At 42.5% G+C, this 19,958-nt stretch overlaps 1 protein-coding gene across 3 annotated transcripts in view; it reads right to left on the reverse strand.

Moving 5' to 3' along the window:
* The window catches only part of MPRIP (myosin phosphatase Rho interacting protein), a 164,241-nt gene that overhangs the window by 2,878 nt on the left and 141,405 nt on the right, over positions 1 to 19,958 (reverse strand). For all 3 annotated transcript variants that reach the window (XM_084818180.1, XM_084818179.1, XM_084818181.1), the window contains 8 exons: positions 12,827 to 16,633; positions 9,378 to 9,525; positions 9,144 to 9,261; positions 7,649 to 7,808; positions 5,475 to 5,594; positions 5,193 to 5,279; positions 4,128 to 4,290; positions 3,514 to 3,599 (listed from right to left, as the gene is read on the reverse strand). In XM_084818180.1, the coding sequence (XP_084674306.1) occupies positions 3,514 to 3,599; positions 4,128 to 4,290; positions 5,193 to 5,279; positions 5,475 to 5,594; positions 7,649 to 7,808; positions 9,144 to 9,261; positions 9,378 to 9,525; positions 12,827 to 16,633 (4,689 nt within the window). The remainder of the gene's footprint in view (positions 1 to 3,513; positions 3,600 to 4,127; positions 4,291 to 5,192; positions 5,280 to 5,474; positions 5,595 to 7,648; positions 7,809 to 9,143; positions 9,262 to 9,377; positions 9,526 to 12,826; positions 16,634 to 19,958) is intronic.

Here is a 19,958-nt window from a genome sequence, read left to right on the forward strand (position 1 = left end):
GACTTTGTTCCAGCACCCTATTCTGGTCTAACTCCAGCGCTGCACATCAATAGTTCATGAGCACCAGCTGCTGCTGAGGGATGCATCCAACAAGCAATACACACAATGGTTAATGCTGGCCAAGGGCAAATTTTTCAGGACATTTTTTTAAGGTATTGAGTTCCATCAGGACAAAGCCTATCTCACACAGGGTTTAAAGGAGCCAGTCTTGATACAGTTGAGTGTTACCTCTTTTCTCCCCCCCCCACCCTGGTGCTTAATCAGTGGTGTGGCTTAATCAGAGGAATATGTAATTTCTACGTTAAAACTTCCCACGTTTTGGGCCCTTTGGATTTCAACAGGACAAAATCAACAATACCGTGAAACATTCTTGCTGCTCACAGTAATGCCAGACTTGCATTTGCTGTTTCTTTCGGCAATCTCATTTTACATTTGTTGGAGGTACTTATGATACTATCTAAAAACATTAACCCAGAATTCAAGAAGTGAAATGGCCTCTAGAGCTCCATGCCTCTGGGCCATGGAATCTCTCGCAGTTCTGCTCTAGCCATGGTTTGGGAAGAAAGGTATAAGAAGCGGCATACCAGACACCTGCTATTTCACAATGGAACACATGTTTCTTAAAATGAGATCCAGTCACAAAACAGTGAGACAAGGACATCTATCTTTAAAATGGTAGCAAATGGATGTTGGCACAAATAAACAGTGAGGGATGTTGGCCCTCACTTCAAACATAATTGCAGAACTTACAAATTGGAAGAGGTTGGTAGAGAGGAATGGGTACAATGATTATTGGCTTGTACCCCAATTGCTGGCAGCACTGATTGATTTACATGCAACATAATCTTGTGGTGCAGCTCCAGATGGACTATACCAATTCACACTCCCAGGGTGGGCGGAGAAGAGGAATGTATTTTTGAATGCTTCTTTACAACAAAAACTCACAAGGACATCAGGGAGAAGACTAGCCTACAACCCCTCATTCCAAAATGGTAGTTTTCTCCGTGAAATGTTTTTTTAAAAAAATTGGAGGGGGATGTTCAAACTTGTAATCCTCTCCCCCAACACAAAACCGGAAGTGACATAGTCCAACAAGAACAGCAGCATGCAATTCTGTTGTACGTGTAAGTCAGCTTTAAGGATAGTGTAGATTCACTGACTAAATGCAATGCTAATCCAGTATCAGACATACATACTCTGCTCCTACATCAGTTAAAAGGGCACAATATGTTACAATTGCTTGTTCTCCGAGGTACAGTTGACTCCCTGTATTAGAGGTGGTGGTACAGGTGGCTAAGAAGAAAATGGTTACAGTACATCCAAACGGAGCTGCATTTTTTTGCTGTATTAAAAATGTGGATCTCAAGGGCCTCTCTTCTTACTTAGGCGAAATACTTATTTTGGTGGGCCACAATGTACTAATTTCTGAAAAATAACAACCTCATCCAGCATGAAATCACTTTTTGGAGATAGACACCTTATATATAGTAGTGACTGATATATTTTTTTTGTTCTTGAAACTCTGCAGACAAATCAGCGGCTTCCTTCCATCAGGTCATCTTGAAACCCAGAATTCCAACAGTTAAAACTGTTGTGATGGTCAGGAGAAGAAAATAAACAAAAGAGCTGGGTAGATAAATCGACCAAGAAATGGCTAAAAGGGGATTTTAACTAAAAAAAAGGTAGAGAACAGGAACCTTGTTTGTGGAGAATGCAGCTGGCTTCTCAGACAACTTCTGGCTACCCCTATATGTAGCATGTTTGATCAGATTCACCTGTCCCAGAGTCCAGAACTGCCTGTTATGGAGAGTTAAGTTTGAGACATGCACATTATTCCAGCATGCACACTCTTTGTCCCATGCCCTTCGTGCATCTTAGAAGGTGCAGAAATCCCGCCAGCAATGGATGTCAGCTAGGGCAGGGTGAGGCACAGACGCAGCCATTTATCTGGTGTGCGAAGTTTTGTGATTCTGACTCTTGTTCCACTCACCCAGCCTCCAATGTAATTAAGAGGGATGGAGAGATTCTTATTAGCCATGGAGATGTGAGCAGAGCATGCATGAAGTGGGCTGTGCCTCAGAGAAGCAACATTGCTTGGCAGGTGCTAGTTAGATTACCTATATGACAGGGACCCTGGAATCTGGTGCATTTCAGTTATCCCATGAGACCTGCTCAATAACGGACTGTTATTGGAAGCAAAGACAAAAAACAAAGAACAGGAAATACATAAATCCTAATTACTCCAGAGGTCCTACAGTCCCAACATACTCCCTCCCACTGTTAAGAACAAGGCAACCTGGCACTTTGAGTCTTCATGGCCTGCAAGAGTGGGTGTTTGCTCCCTTGTTCAAACATAAATGAAGGCACAAAAGTAAACAAACAAAACATACACTTGGCAATAAAGAGGAGTCACACCAAAGTGAAAAACTGGGGCCCTGTGTGTACAGAAAGGGAAGTGGCACAAACAAATAGGGGTAAGGTACAAACAAAAAAAATGAGTTTAATTGTGCTGGTACAAGATACCTACCATACCAGCTCAGAGAAACTTGGCCAACTTAGAGCCAAAGTAGACACCTGTTTGATAATGTTTTTCCTTACCTAACTTGGGGGGGGGGGCATCCTTCCAGGGAATGCAGCATTCAGGGAGGGGAGGCTTATCTCCCTCAGCACTATTGGAACCATGATCACCTTCCCCCATGACAAGAACATTTAGGAAATAAGTCTCCATCTGTGCTAATAAGGATTTCCTCCCAGGCATTCTACCTGCACATGCAAGGGAAGAGATAAGACTCCCCCCCCCCCCTTCCTGCACATTGCTTTCCCTGTAAGGATCCACCCACCACTTGTTATTAGGTAAGGAAAAAGTGTATACCAAGTTGCATGCTATGTATCAAGTGAATGCTTAATTTAGCCTTTAAAAACATAGGTTGGAATTCTGTGCTGCCACATTCCTCTTTCCAGTTCTAACAGCAGAGGTGTTCCAGTGTGGAATAGGAAGGTAGTGCACTGTCAGTATTGATGGACATGTCAGTATTGATGGACATGCCCTTGTAGGCTAGCTGAGGACATGTTCCCCTAAGCCAGGGGTAGGCTACCACTCCCATAATCCCCAACCATTGGCCAGGCTGTGTGAACCTGATAGGAGTTGTAGTCCCATACACTTGGAGGGCGCCAGGTTGCCTAACCCTGCCCTAAGCTCTCATGCCTTACACAATCTAACAGTGCAGAATGGAAAGACTCAGGTAAACCACCCACAGTCCATATCAAGGAACTTGGATGGGGGAATCAAGACAGCATGCTGATAACTTTTATAAAACAATATTTTATATTGTTTCTATGCTGTACTTGTGGTTTTAATTTTTGTGAACCACCCAGAGAGCTTTGGCTATTGGGTGGGATAGAAGTGTAATAAATAAACTTAAATAGAACACAACAGATCTGTCATAGCTAGACTTATTGCTATGGTATCTCTTGTTTGGCTAGGAAGGCTGAAGGAAGGGAACACAAACTCACCTTTGACCTGATATTTCTTAGTTGCCGGCCAACGCTAGTCCTGTCTTTCTTCAAGAAATCAGGATTGCTTTTGGATTTCATGATATCTAGGTGGGGGAGAAAACAGCCACATTAGCTTACTATTGAAATCACTATAAGTGCAAAGTCTCTCTCCCCCACTGTGGATAAAGACATCCATTCATTCTATTTCTATTATATTACATTATATTATATTTCGTAGCTGAAGCTCTCTGGCTATGCCCAAATGGCTCTCAGAGAGGCCCAAACTACCTCCAGGCAACAATGGCCCAGAATATTGTCTCCAAAGGAACCTAGTTTTGTCACCAGTCATAGCTTTTTTTTGGTGAATTGCCCAGAGAGCTTCAGCTATTGGGCGGTATAGAAATGAAATAAATAAAATAAATAATAGCTTTGGCTCTCTGAACCAGCAAGGCCTAAGACCACAAATAGGCAAGGAGCCATGTATTGTACTATGCACTGTATCTGAAGTACAGTGAATGGGCTAGAACTTTCTTTCAAAAGCCTCTCACTGACACACCAGACCTGGTGCTGCTTTCATGTTGCATCCTGAATTGCACCCATGAAATAGCCAAACTGGTTAACAGAAGACTGACCATATCCAGACACTGTGGTGTTCTCTGGTGACTTTTCACCAAGGGCTTCGGTGGCTGCCTTGAGCTGTTCTTTCAACCTGCTGATGTCGCAGTCTGCCTTGGCTTTCACAATGCTGAGTTCTGTGTAGATGTCTTTATACTTATCACTGGCATATTTCTTATCCTTGAGAAAAGACAATGGCAATTTCAGTTAAGGATATCTTTCTATCCCATTGGGTCTGGGAGATCAGTAGATGTACATGCTACAGGCCACCAAGGGGAAAGTAGATTTCAACCCCAGAAAACTCAAGTGACACCCCCCCTCTCTAATACCTGGAGCTTTTCCTGGATTCAGCTTTAAAAGCTGGAAAAGATGCATTAAAAAGCTTTAAAAGATGCCTTTGGTTTCTTAACAATTGCAATCCATTGAGGCAGGCCTCATTCTTTCAAAACAGCAGAGCACCTGAACAATGAACCTGTTTACCAAACAGCTGTATGACATTTTCCTAGTAATCTATGGAATACCACCATTCACAGAGCTCATTTTCCCGCATTCACATTTGGGTAACCTGGAGAGCAATCCTATGGCCCCTAGACAGCATCTGGGGGCCATAGGATGGTTTGGATTCCTGGATCTGAGGTCAGACCCAGGAGTCTGAGCTTCTCTCCCTCTCCCAGCCAGCGCAAACAGAACTGCACTGGCTATTTCTCCAAGGTTGTAAAAGCAACCTTGGAGGGAAGGTAAAGGGGTCATTCCCATGGGTGGGGAGGAGACTGCGGAGGCTGGCTTAGGATGAATCCTCCAGCCTCCCCAGGCTTCTTCCCTCCCGCTTTCCGACGCCTCAGCTACACAGGCAAAAAAGCCCATTTAGCTGAAATGCAGAGTGGAAGGAGTGTGGAGGCGAAGATTTCAGAGACTTACAGCCATCACCATAGGATTAAGCTAACTTGGCCATCACATCAAACATGCTTCCAAAGATTAATGCCTTATCCATTTCAAAGTTGCCATAAAGGAGAAAAGTACTTAAAATAACTTGCAATAATTTTTAAATGAAAGAGGAACCATGCCTACTGCATGACTATTACCCTCAATGCTGTTTGTAATTCATCCTTCAAGGAGCTGATCTCCTGTTTCAAGTACTGGATTTCTGATTCCTTGACTCGCAGCAGGACCTGCAAGGGGAGGAAAACCCAAGCAGATACCTTTTATGTTAGGCAAACGTACACAACAAGTGAAAAGGGGAAAAAAAGCTTGCAATCTGGCTAAAGAGTGAATGAGTAAGAATGGGAGTCCATCTTGCACTTGCATGCCCCTTGAATACCAGCCAGTTTTGCTTAACATCTGGGAATGAAGCAGAGACTGCTCACCTCCAACTCGTAGGCATCCTTGCCTTGGGTAAGAGGGGAGCCAGCAGTCTCTACTCCGCCCTCCCCAGTCAGCAGTGTCCGTAGCCGTGTGATCTCTGCAGCCAGACGGTTGTTCAGCTCCTGTGAGAACACCACAAAATTGTTAGCAGCAGCAGTTCTGAATAAACTGCCTGAACTGAGGTGGTCCTCGGTCCTGGTAACTTACCATGCACATTTTGCCCTGGGAGAGATGGGATCTCAAGTGAATTAATGCCTTCCAGCTTGCAAGTAATCCCACAAAGCCAATTTTGTGGTTCTTTTGGCCTTCCTTGTTACCTTGACTTCAGAGTTTCAGCCAGAGAAATGGAGCATGGCATTTCCACAAATAAAGACCTACTAGTATGTCTGCATTTTCCCTTGAGATGGACCATCTTAAGTTTACAAAGATCACTAGCCCTGAAAAAATTTAGGAGCCCACTCATATCTACGTTAGTCGTTCATAATATACCAGTAGCCTGATTAAAAAACAATTATCTTCCAATTTATGAAAGCCTGGTTCCCTAGAAGTGATTAAGAAAAAGATTTTACAAAGAACATAAAATACAACAATGCTTATTAACTACGCTCTGTCAAAACGCCTAAGTGATTACAAGTGAGAACACTGTAAAAATGTGTCCTCCAACTCATCCTCTTTTATTAATATATATAATTAGTCGGACGGGAGTGATAGTTTGTAATTTATACATAGTTCTCCTGACAGGGTTACTCTCAGTAGGTTGCTACTTCCCCAACCTTCAGTATTCTTTTTCTTTTCATAGTTCTAAACAAAAGTTTTTTTAAAAAAATACCCACCAAGTTAATAGCTGTTAACATAGACAGAAGTACATTGTAATATTCTTTGGGACATATTTTACATAATTTAAAAGAAAGGTTGAAGGTATACAAAATTGAGGATTTCAAAAACTGCATTTACAACCATAGCCTAAACATTTTGAGCTCCCGTATAGGTCCACACCATGTGTATAATTCCACTTTTAACACTGTGACTGAAACAGCAGTTTCCACTGCTGGTACTGTAAATATGGTATTTGCCAGGAAATCAAGGCCATTTAAAAGGTATCTTCAAACATTTTTTCTAGTATTTAAAGATGATTTGAACTGTGATTCTTTAATAAAAAGTAAGCTCTATGCTTCAGACAGCCAAGTGAGGGGTTGTTTATAAGCCTGACTTATTTATTTAAAGGATGTTTGGGCTGTCTTAAAAGACAATATTCTCTCTAGGTGGCTTACAAACATACAATAAATAAAGCCATAATCACAGTAATATAATATAAATATAATAAAAACACAAATTAAAAAAACAAAATGTCAAAAAACCAGCAAGTACTAGTTAAGCCTGTAATGTCCTTGAGGTGAGTTGCAGAAGCCTTATGGGAATTGAAAGAGCTGAGTAGTACCTCACTGTAGCTTCCTAAGGTCAGGAAGTACATTTCTCCTGCTTCTCTGGAGCATCTGAGACTACCACTGCTGGGAAGTGATAGTCTTCTGTTGGTAAGATGCTATGGATGGCTTTTGCCTGGCTGCTATTTTTTGGAGTCAAAAGAGCACCCCCTGGCCCCCAGTCAGATGACACAGCAATCCTGGAGGGGCTTACATTTCTTTTTGCAGTGTGCAGCTTGGCTTACTTGCTCATGTGGAGCTGTTTTCTCTACAAGCACTTTACGGTAGATCTGGAGCACTGCATAGTGCTGCTCTGAACAGGTGTGAACATACGATGCCATCTAATACCAAGTCAGATCATTGATTAATCTACCCCAGTATGGCCTACTCTGACAGCAGCTCTCCAGAATCTCAAACAGGGTCTCTCTCTTCACCCGCGATTGAATCCTTTTTACCAAAGATGCTGAGGATTAAGCTGGGACCTTCTTCATGCAAAGCGTGTGCTTTACCACTAAGCTATAGGCCCCCATTTTAGTCACCTGCCCAGCTGGAATTACAGGCATGTGCCACCCTGCTCAACAGCAGACTTCTAGGATTCTGGTCCCATTGCTATGAATTTTAAAATGAATCTCTTGACCAAAAAAATTAAGAAAACAGTCAAAACCTAGGAAATCTCTTAGTTGAAAGTAACTCTAGAAAAGCTTTAAATCTACGCGTTTCTTCAGCGGAAAGATACCGGGGATGTGGTGCTTTACCTGGTTGTGCGCATTGAGCTCTTGGTTCTCCCGCTGGCACTGACGGAGGGCCTGCCTCTCTGCCTCCAGGGCCTGGGCCAAGTGAGCATTTTCCAAGCACTTCTGAGAGTACTGCTCTGAGAGGACTTCAAGTTCACGCTGGACAGACTGTAGCTCCTCCCTGACGAGGTGGTGGTGAAGAGGGAGACAAAAAGGATCTATCACACAAGGCCAGCTGCAATGCTTGTTTAAATTGGCATTTGGAATAAAGATGTATAGAGAAAGAGGCTTTGCACAATGGCCAGCTGTGAGAAGTTAGGAGCACTAAGTAACATCTTCCATTTGCTTTCACCTCTCCCAGGAAGTCTAGCAACACTACAAGGAACACAGAATTCAATCCCTCAAAGTTATTATTTTGGCCATATCAATCTTTTTTCTTTTCTTTTTTCCTAGTCCAGAGTAAACAGTATATAGAAGTACAGGAAATGGATGTTGCATAGTTTAGGAATGGGCAGGGCTTGGTGGAGGGCTTGCAAAGAACCACATGGAAAGGGCTCATCCTGAGTTTTTGCAGAGGACTCTAGGAAAAGCCTGCACATTCCCCAAGAATCCATTGAAAAAATTAAGACAGCATGAGATGGGGGAATTGAGCTGTCTTTAATTAAGAGAGCGTTATACATATGTTCCATTCAGGTCATTTCCCTTGTGCATATGAGAGGATGGATAAGCTTATTAAACTTCAGTGCCTTCTCAAATAGAAACCTGGGTGAGCAGTTTGACTATATTGTCCAGATTGAATGCTTGTAATTTACATGGATGGCTCCAAGACTGGAATATCAGGGGCTGCAGGTCAGGATTATACTCATTAACAGACGTGCTTATGGGCCCAGCAGAAATAGGTCAATAAAAAGGTCAATAAAAATGTGGCTATGGTGGATTGTCCAATTTGTTCCATCCACAATAATTGCTCCTCTTGTACAATAACTACCTAAAAAAGCACCAGAAAATTAATTACGGGCTATATCTGATAAAGGCTCTCCTACAGGTCTTTCCTATTTATGTATTTATTTTAGAAATGTGTATGCCTCCCATAAACAATAAAATATAGATACTGTAAATGTACAAATACCAAACTAGACGTTAAAACACAGAAGCTAAAATCTGTCAGAGTGATGAGATTTTTTTTTAACCGTTACAAAATATTCTGGAAGACCTGGGCCAATGAAAAAGGTAATCCTTCTTGGTGAGGGCATTCCACATGCCTGGCATCACAACTAATAAGACCCTCTTCCCCTAGTCATCACCTGCATAACTTCAGAAGGCAGGGAAACTCAAAGGAGGGCATCAGAAGATGCATGGAAGGTTCAGGCAGGCTACTTTCTTAGAACAGCTTTCTCCTTTCCCCAATGCTCAAAAGAGGCAGCTGTACAGAATGGCAAACTGTTCCATCAAGTATGCTAAGAGAATTCTACATTTTCCATGGCAATGAGTCAAGAAAATGTAAAGAAATGCATACAGGTATTGCCTCTGGAGGGCTTCGATGTCTGAGTTGATGCTGCTAATCTGGGAGCGCTGCGTCTTTTCCAGCTCCCGCTCCAGTTCCTCCCGGTGGGCATTCTTCATGGCTTCTATGGCTGGGCAGGGAAGGAAAGGGAAGGGTTACAACACATCCAGTCTTCTGATCTTGCCACAAGAACAGTCGTCTTCCAGTACTACTTCTCCCAACCATTCTATATTTCTTTTGCTCTACCTGAGATGGTAGCAGCTGTCTCCTCTGCTAGCAAGCGATCTTTCTCCTCCCGCAGCTTCTCCAGTTCTCGCTGGTGCTGCCTTTGCAAGTCCTCTATCTTTTTCTGATGAGTCTCTTCCATGGCTGCAAACCCGCGTTCACAGGTTGCCTGCAAGAAGGGAGAAAGTCCTGTAAGGTGTATTTGTACATTTCAGTGATCCAACTTAAACACCTACAATGATTGCATAAGTGGATGAAAGGATGGATGGGTAGACAGGCAAGACTAAAGTCACGAAGTCAATGAATAAGCATGCAGGGAGGGACTAGTGGTTTCCTAGCCAGACTGGAAGTCTTCAAGAGAGATATAGCACATGTCTCCAATCTTAACTTGACCACCCCCTCCCCCCATCTGAAAGGTGACTGATTAGGGACAGCATTATTTCAGAACCCCTTTAAATGGACACTTCTGAAAAGATATGGGATTTTAAACTTTAGGAAGGTGCACTGTCACTGCTGCCAAAGCACCATGTAGGTTCACCCTGGGATGCCAATTTGATAGGCCTAATCAGAGACAACACAACCAACCCAGCATCACTGCACTCTTAACAGACCATCGTTTACTCAACTACACACTTTTAATTAAAAAAATCAGTAGAGTGGCCTGAATGGATTATTGTGTTTGCCTGCACACATCTTTCTTAGTTCTCGGAGGTATTGAATGTGGCTTCATGTCTGACCCACGTCCACACCATTATTACACTACACAGCTTCCATTCCACCTTTAATTTGGAGTTAAGATGTATATGCTATTTTGTAACCACCATCACTAACAGCTGCTTCTCATGCAACACTTTTGTACCTGGGTATAGAATACACAGGGTGTCTGCCAAGTAGGAAGGGGTGTGTGTACATGTGCGTGTATGTTCTCCCCTTTAAAATATGGCTAAAGTACCTCTTTGGATCCTAACCTAAGCCTTTAAATGAAACCTTCCCTTTCATGTCCAGGATGTTTCTCAGCTATTATAAAAGGGATAAAAGCTGATTTTTTTTAAAAAAAAAAAATTAAAGGTAAGCTTCTCTGCTTCAAGAATATTTTTCCACAGGCATCTCATGATGTGTTGCCAAACTGTGCCTGTGCAAGATGTCTATAACCTCTTGATAAACACAAATCCTAGTCATGTACAACTTTAGTTTTTACTTCTTTTCCCTGAGACCAGGCAAGTGCTGGCTACAGAATTTCTGTTCCCATGAAATGTTACTCCTGATGGACAAAAGTGGGCTTTGTTGGACAAGCTGCAAGCTTGAATTAATGACCTGCCTCTGAAGCAAAAGGCGTTAGCTACTATCCTGCATTCTTGCTATCATTGCAAAAAATTTCTGGAATCACCTTTATTTAAACTTCAGTGGCATATCTCGTTTTCTCAGTGCTATTGTTAGGAACTCCATGCAAAAACTGATTGGTCTTTGGTTGTCAGCCTAGCTTCTTTAGGATTAGGCTGTCAAATTATAATTCTAAAGGGGGGAACGAACAAGTACTCCCTAACTGCCTGAGCTGGCAGATCCAATAACATGTTTATTGATGCACAAATAGTAAGTCAGAGGAATGCTGAATACATCCACACATTTATATCATAGGGAAATTACCAGAGCCTGTGGAGAGGAAGAAAGATAAAAGGATGGGAACGTATCTGAAATTATTTATTCCTACTATAAGATTAGTCTCTGCTTGCTTGCTTAATGAAAATGGAGATGATCAGTATACTTTTTGACATCATCTGATCCCAAGACCTCTTTCCCTGTGGGCTAGTTTTATGCCATCTTGAAAATACCCATTTTCCTTCATGGCCATAGAGTTGCTGTTTGACCAGCTGTTCCATAGCCATTGCCCAGAGATTCTCAAGTAGTACTAGGTTTATGCCTGGAACATGCCTGGAACATTGAATCTTCTCAGAGCAGGTGGATGCTTATCACATATTTTTTAAAGATGAGAAGTGCTCCTGTTACCTCAGCCATTTTCAAAATGATCAGCTCCTTAAAATCATCTTTTGTCGGTTTATGTTTTTATTAAGATTAGCTCTTTAAGAAATTACTTTTGGTTGTTAGGTTATGTTTCTCATATTACGCTACTTGTTTTACTGGGTAGTATCCAATATTAGTCCTATGTAGAATAGATACATTGAAATGAATGGGATTGAAGTTAGTCATACTAACTTAAGTCTCATTCATTTCAATGGGTCTACTCTACATAAGACTAACACTGGATACTACTGTATGTCTAATGGAAAGTGACAAAGTTTTAAGAGGAATGTTGGTCTCTTGCTCTTGATATAAATTAAATGTTGATACAAAACTGATACTGGACTTGGACTCATGAAAAAGAGTATATTTCTCTTGGAAAGGTTCACACATCTTAATTTGCTGAGCAACTTAAGGTTGATCTCAATATTGGGTGTGTAAAAACCTACTTAAAGAAGGCATCTTTGATAGTCTAAGATAGCTTTGGGGAAAAGTGTAAAAAGAGGAACAAAAAGCAGTCCCCAGTAGTAAAGAAAAGAGAATTCATTTGGTCATAACACCTGTTTGAAAAAGGAGTACACTGAAGGCACAAGGGGCATTTTTTCCCCTTCTAGATCTGCTGCAAAGCAGATCTGCTGCCTAGCAAAGCCGTTACTGTGAGATTCAGTAAGTTCATCCTGTAAAAACCCACACATCTCGTATGGATATTTATTTATTTGTATCCCACCTTTTGTCCTCCTTGAGGAACCCAAGGCGGTGTACATAATCCTCCTCCTCTCCATTTTATCCTCCAACAACCCTGTGAGGTAGGCTGGGATGAGAGTCTATGACTGGCCCAAAGTCGCCCAGTGAGCTTCCATGGCCGAGTGAGGACTAGAACCCAGATCTCCCGACTCCCAGTCCAACACTCTAGCCACTACACCACACTGGCTCCAACTTCCAACTGCTATTCAAGTAGAACCTGGATAAGAAAGTTTGCCCTTTTAAAAAGATATCATGGACCTGATTGAAAAAGGAGTGAGGGTGGAAGTTGGGTAGAAGGAGAGATGGGATTATAACAAAGTTTATTTGAAGGATAGTTATAGGAAATCTATCTGGGATCTAAGGTGAGGTCATATTTTGTGAAGGTCACATTTACTGAAACTGGCTATCTCAAGGAAGCGACATCAGATCTGAAAGGATGGGCAATTTGTTCCTATATTGCAATGCTAAGTTTCTATTTAGTGTTTAAGGGCCAGTTCCAAGGACTTTCAGCATTTGATTTACAATGCATCACATGCATAACTGTCATGGGGTTTGAGTCACATCCCATGACATTATGCATAGAAAAATGTAACATTCCTTCAGAAAGGTTTTCCATCTCTCTTTTAACTAGCCACTGGCCATCTGGTTCTAGCAGGGAGAAGTGAAGATTTACACGTACAACACAGCAGGATTAAATGCACTGAAAAAACCTTAAGATTCTCAAAATCTTTCTGGTATTTCTCCCTCAGGGTGGATGCGTTCCCCTCAAGGTGCTTATTTTCCAGCTCGTCTCTCATGACATTCATTTGGGCTTCCAGCTCTTGAATGCGCTCTCTCAACCCATGCATGGCATTCTGTTCACTCTCTGAGACCTGTGTTCCACCATCAACCTGATCCACACTCCATGCTGCTTCTTCACCAGAGGCTATTCTGGGCAATGTTTCTGGGTGCTTCTTCTGGTACTCATCCAAAGATACTTGCAAGCACTGCAAATTCTGATTGTAGTGCTCCTGCAAGGTCTGCAGCTCCTCATTGTGGAGGATTTGCAGTTCTTTCATCTTGACCTGGAACTCATCCTCCAGAGTTTGTATTTGCTCAAGGTGGTACCTTTCTAAGTTCTGCTTATCTTGCACAAGGGCATCTAGTCGGCAGAGCCCTTCAGTTTGCTCAGCCTTGAGAGCGTCCTCGGTCCTGGTTAGCTGCTCAACCACATTCTGGATCTCTTCTTCATATCTGCCCTGAAATGCTGATATCTTCTTACTCTGTTTCTGTTCTTCCTCTTCCAGGAGTTGCCGCTGGCTGTCAAGCTGCTCTACTTTGGCTTTGAGGTCTGCATTCTCTTTTTCAAGCACGGCAATCATCTCAGCATATTCACTCTGCTGTTTTCGAAGCAGTTCTTCATACTCTTCTCTGAGGGCAGCAACAGCCCTTATGCGTTCCTGACACAGAGTATCTACATTTTGCAGGGACTCCTTATAGAGCCTTGCCTCATTAGCATACTCTAACCTTGCCCTGGAAGCCCCATAACACACTTGGGCCTGCATAACTGCATCTTGAACTAGCAGAGAAGAGTAACGCTCAAGATCCCCCAGGCACATCTCATAGGGAGGACTGCCAGAAATCTTTAGGAGCTTGTAGCAATCTTTCAGGGCATCATCAGGGGACAGAGACAGGAGCGCAGCAGATATTTCTTTTAGGATGTTCGCTCTGTCTTTGAGTTGCTGAGCAAGTTCATCCTGAACTGCAGCCAGAGCTTGACTGCTAAGATCCTGCAAACTGTGGCCTCCTGCCATGCGGTCATGAAGGCTTACATCCCAAGCTGATTGGACTCTTTCTGAAGTGTCTTCTTGGATTTCAAGGGCTTTGGAAACCTGATGCATAACCCCATCAAATTCAGAAGTTCTGTATGCTTTAATGATTTCCTCCAACATGCACTTATGCTGCTGAAGGGCTGTTTTGGTATTGTGAAGGTCTTCTTCAATGGCCTTCAATCTCTGATGAAAGGACTCTCGCATTTTTTGGGCAACAAAGCCAAGCTCTGCTTTAATCAGTGTGTTATCTGCAATTGAGTGAATGAAGCACTGTGGGACATTCAAAGTCAGAGTCTCCATCTTCCTCTTCTCATCTTCTTCCTTGGCACCCAAGTGCTTCCTTAACTCCTCTACCTGGCTCCAAAACTCATCTTCTAACACCAGCTTTTTGGATAAGATATCAGCCAAGGCCACTGCGGTATGTGAAATATTTGAAGGCTCTAATAAGACTGCATCTACTGTACCATGAAGCTCTCTAAGGGCCAAAGAAATCTTGGAAGTTGCGTCTCTCAAAGACTCTGCTATCTGACTGATCAAGCAGGCTTCAAAAGCCATCCTCTTGGAAAGCAATCTCAACTGGTCTTGTCCAGAAAATTCTACTTGCCACTGCTGGGGAAAAGCTTTCTCCTCCAAGCAGCTACCTTCTGCATACAAAGCTTGGGCTGTAGGATGTTCTTTTGGTTTGCAAAGAGGCAAAGAAAGTGTCTGTTCTAACACATGGATTGCATTAGATAGAGAAGTTTCCATACTGGATAGGGAATCGCAAAACATCTCTCTGTCTTTTTCCTTGTTAGATCTGGGCAAAGTTCTTAGCTGTTCTCTGCATTGCTTTAAGCACAGTAAGGCTTGGTCATTTCTCCCATGGAGCCCTCCCAGTTCATGGATGAGGTTCTCAGTTAGCTTGAGTTTTTCTTGCTTTTCACTTTCCAGCTGTGCAGCCAGCATGCTGACTTGAGTCAAGCTATCCTGAAGCTGTTCCCTAAGCTGTGCTTCTGTGCTGGCCCACTGGTGGTGAAGTGCAATGAGGGTGTCTTGATTATGGCCCTGTTGGCTTTCAAGTTTCATAGTTACATCTTTGAGCTTTTCTTCCGTGATATAAAGTTTGGTTTCCAGGGAGTGAATGATAGACAGATAAGTTTCAGAATCTCCCGAGGCTGTGTAACAGGGAGCTGGTTCTGATGATATGCTATCTTCAGAAAGTGATCTGTCCTGGCTGGTGTCTGAGGAAGTGCTGCTGGTCCATGTCTTCTCTGATCCATCAGGGTGAATGTATTTTTGGCACTGGATGTTGGAGAAACGTATCCTTTGCCTTTTCGCTCCTGGGATTTCTGCATTGGGTTTTGCTGAGTCCTTTACACAAATCTCTCCCCTCTCTTGAAGGTCTATAGACTCTGATGGAGACCTACACTCTTCTGTGTTGATCACTGAATGTTCACATATCTGCCTCTGACTAGTATTGGAGCCTTCCTCATTATCATCCACAAGCATGCAATCTAAGACTGGCTGTACCACTTGACCACCATCAGCTGTGTCTCTTACAACACATAATACTGAACTCTCATCAGCTGACGTTTTCAACACATCTTCTTTGGCCTGCTGGCTTCCTTCCACTTCCTCCAGATGGCTATTTGTGGCAGCCATTTTAAAAAAAGGTTCACAGACATCCTGATCCTTCTTCTCAGTAACTCTCAAGTGAGTTTCCCTCACCACTCTCAACTCCTCCTCCTTTTCTTTCAGGACCTTCTGCAAGTTCTGGAATTGTCCCGACACCACCTCATAGGAACGCTCCAGAGTGTGATAGTTGCTCTCCTCCAGTTGCAGCTTGGCTTGCAGCTTGGCAACTTCGTTATCTGACTCAGCAACTTGGTTCATCAGTTCTTGGAACCGGCACTTAATCTGATCCCTTTCCTCTTCGAGACTCTTTATGTGCTCAACAAGCTTCTGGATGCTGTCTTCCTTCATTTCCAGCTGCTCTTCGAGCTGGTGGACAATTTCACTGCTTTCAAATTTGGCAGTCAATTTCTCCTTCTGCAGGATTTCCATCTGCTGCTCATTATTCTGAAGTTCATTCTCATACTCACTGGCTTTATCCTCCACTTCCTTCAAGCTCTGGATCAAAACCTGCTTCTCCCTCTCACAGCTTTCTAGCAAAGCCTCATAATTCCTCTGGAGCTTCTCTTCCATCGACATTCGAGACTGCTCACTGGCACTCAGCTGCCGGCTCAGGTCAGCAATCCGATCCTGGAGCCGCTGGACTTCTTTCTGGTAGTCCCTCTGCAAAGCCTGCTGTGTCTCCAGATCCCTCAGTTCTTGGGTCTTTTCTAATAGGAGTGCTTCTGCCTTCTTGAGCTTCTGTTCACTAGCTTTCAACTGGGAGCTCAATGCCGTTTCACTATGCTGCCACTCTTCCATCTGCTCTTGAGCTTTCTTCTTCTCAGCCTTCAAGTCACTCTTCAGCTTGGCCAGAGTTTGCTCCTTAATTGAGAGCTCCGCAGCAGCATTGCTGAGTCTTGCTTGCAGGCTCTGGATCTCAGCCTCATGATGCCGTATGACGTCCTTGGCCTCCCCATAGCTACGCTTAAGTGACTGGATCTGTTGATTGATCAGCTCCTGGCGTTGACACTGGGCTTCCAGCTCACTCTGGAGGTCTCGATTGACTTTATGGAGCCTCTGCCAGGCCCCTGATGAGGATGTGGCCACCTCAGTCTTTAAAAAAAAAATTGATTAAATAGGAGATTAGTAGCACTCTTGGTTCCCAGTTCTGAGTGTCACACCTCTGGTCATGTTAGGCCACAGAACTCCTTGAATTGGTTTGACCACTATCCATCTCTTCCAATTTTGGATGGTGTCAGTTTTTTTTGTTTTGTTTTGCTTTTTGGTTTTAAAGAATCCCTTTTGCTCAGGGAAAAAGGGGAAACGTCTTCCAGTTTAACAGACAACATGGATGATGAACACCAAAACAGCTTTAATGCAAAGGAGCCTAAGAGAAACAAATTGAATAAAATAAAAAAAATGATGGACACTACAAGAAAAATAATGACATACGACAAGTAGAAGAAAGGTTTGAAAAAGGAGTGAAAATTGTGAGGAAGTGGTGTGGTCAGCAATACGCTAAGGGTGAGTACATTTTGTGAGACCTACCTGTTAGGGTGAGTGTTTGGGGCTCAGGGCTAGGTTCAGAATGGATTGGGGCGGGGGGAGATAAATGCATTTAATGAATTCTAATCCTGTTCTGCTGGGATTTTGTTTTCTGTTACTCACCCCAACCTTCTGTTCTGTTAGCTGCCCCAACCTCTGGGAAGGGGCAAACTGTAAATGTAAGAAATTACAATAGCTACTGGATTATGTGAGCATGTATGTGTCCACGTTTAAATATAATGTCTTTGCCAAGCAAATAATGCCGAGCTTCAGATAATAAAGTCCTGGAGAAACAATGAAGATACAGAAGTGACACAGTTGTTCTCCCCCCACTCTTATGGCAGTTGCCACAATGTTGAAACAAACCTTTTATAGCTTTCTGCTCATAGTAAAAAAAAAGTGTAACTGAAATTTAAAATGTGGAACTTCTAGATCTCTCTGCTATTTGTGTTTTGTTTTGTCTTTAAATCAAGACAAGTAGGGAAGAAAGAACGGTATGATGAGAACATAAAAATCAGGACAAGGAATCTTGGAGGTATTCAAACCAAAGCCATGATGCATGCACAGAGAAAAACTTACAGAGTATCATGCAAGAGCTGGACAAGAAATCATGTGGCTTGGAGAATACACAAACAGAAAGAGGCAACAAGAGCACAGCGTTAAGCCTAATAATTTGGCCTGCCTTGCTGTACCGTGACTGCTGGCAGGGACAGCCCACAGATGTGACACTCAGGTACATTAAGTCAGTACATGCTTCCACAGCAAAAACCCTCCATGCAATATTATCCACACCCAAGAGAGATTAGTAGAGTGACCTCCCCACCTTCACCACAAAGGAGCCAGAAGACAAAATTGGGGTCTCAGAAAAAGAAGAAAAAACAGTCATGCTCAACTTTTGTTAGCATCCAATGGGCTTGAGGAGCTCAGTTTGCAGTCAAGCTCAAGGCAAGAGATATGCAGGAAAGGTTACATTACAAGAGTTCAATGAGGAGCTCCAGTTCAACATGCATGTGATCAAGCCCTGGAAATATACAGAACTTTGGCTGGGAGGAAAATCTGTAACATTAACACTATGTATCTGGAACGGGAGGAAGGCAAATGATTAAGAGCGCACCCCTGCTCTACTGTTTGCAGAGAAGTCTGACAAAATGTTCCTAAGAAGCTGCAACTATCTCCTTTTCACAAGGATCATTTGCTTTCTCATTGGAAAACACAATGACAACCATGAAGGGACCTTTTTCTTTCTTTTTTTTAAAGAGAGACAGCAACCAACATAATTGGTTAATCAGTCTGGTGGCTTAATTTTTCATTGGCTCCTTTGCTATCTACATCTAAGAACTCTACTTCTACATGCAAAGGTACTATGGTCAAATTGCATATTCCAAGTTGGACCAGGTTAAAATGGCAGGAAATATTTGAATAGTCTGATACAAACAAATGGAATTAGTACCATCATCCTGATCTAGAAAATACGCATGGCAATCTACTTAAATGTCTGGTGATACCTAAGAAACGGGGGGCGGGGGTTGCACTACAATACCTTCCCTTAGCCTTGAGGTAGAATGAACCTCACAATGTCCTGTCACATCAGAGTGGAAGGTGCAAAAATGGCCAGAGACCTGGAGACCATAGATACAGATTACCAGACTGAGATTAAGGTAGCCTGCAAATGGGTAGAGTGATTCACTACCTTTCTTATACCACCACATAAGACTAATCGTCCATCACGAGACTCAGGGATCTTGGCCAGATGGTCACCTATTCCAGAGGGCTTCCAGAATGATGGAAGCAGTATGAAGAGGGAAGGATGCCTCTGCAACACTGACAGCTCCTTTTGCAGAACTGTGCAGGGTAGATGGGATGTCTTCCTTGGAGCTTCTCTCCAGAAGACCTGGAATGGCATTTTCTGACCTGCTACAGCCTTTAACATGCATACACCTCTTTCCAGTTTGGTAGCTAATCCCTAGAGGTGGAGAATATTTTTCTGTGTATTTTTACTGTCCTCAGTTTAAATGAATCTCACCTGTGATTTGAGTTTCTGGATGCTACCACAACAGAAGTTATAGAAAAGTGTATCAACACCCTACACAAAGGAATTACTGACATACAACATAGGACACTTTCCGTCACTGAGCTGGAGAGACCTTATGGTCAGATAGTCCAGTCTCATTCTTAAGAGGCTGGTCTCACTCACCAGAAAGAAGAGAGCTGCACTCATTCATGGTGAAAACAGGAGGGGAAATATCTGCGGGTGCTGCAGAAAACGCTTATTATTTTGTTTACCCAGTGCATTTTGAGCATACCGGTCTTTTTTAAGGGTACTACATAATAAAAAATATATGTATATTAAGCTGAGGAATGTTGATTTTATATAAAATTATTTATAATGACACATCGAAGTAATTTCTTCACCTTAATGTATTGTCACATGATTACATTTTTTAGTTGGTTAACTATATCTGCGTACATTTGCGTATAACTAAAGCATAACTTCTGGAGAAAAAGAAAGTTTCCCTGCTTTTAGATGGTATATATATGTGTATGTGTGCGTGTGCGCGCTACAACAGACACCATCATAAAAAATGTGTTGCTTCCTGCGTCGGAGAGAGAAGGCCTCTTCTAGAATAGTGCTTGAAATTTGTAGTTTTATCAATATGTATTAACAATAATTAACATTTATTTTTAAAAAATGCATTGCTCCCATTAATTGATGCCTTTCTATTTATTACATGTATTTATTATGTTTTAAATTGATTGAATTAAACGTTGCAGCCCTAATATTTTTATTTTGTAAGTAACCTTGATAAGGAGCAACACACTCAAAACACACTCAAGAATATTTCCTCACCAGCCCAGGGAAGGGCATCCAGTAGTGGGCAGGATATCCACAACT

Source organism: Heloderma suspectum, chromosome 12 (genome assembly GCF_057233095.1).
Source record: "Heloderma suspectum isolate Gila_16-S chromosome 12, 16-S_ref, whole genome shotgun sequence".
Lineage (NCBI taxonomy): Eukaryota > Metazoa > Chordata > Lepidosauria > Squamata > Helodermatidae > Heloderma > Heloderma suspectum.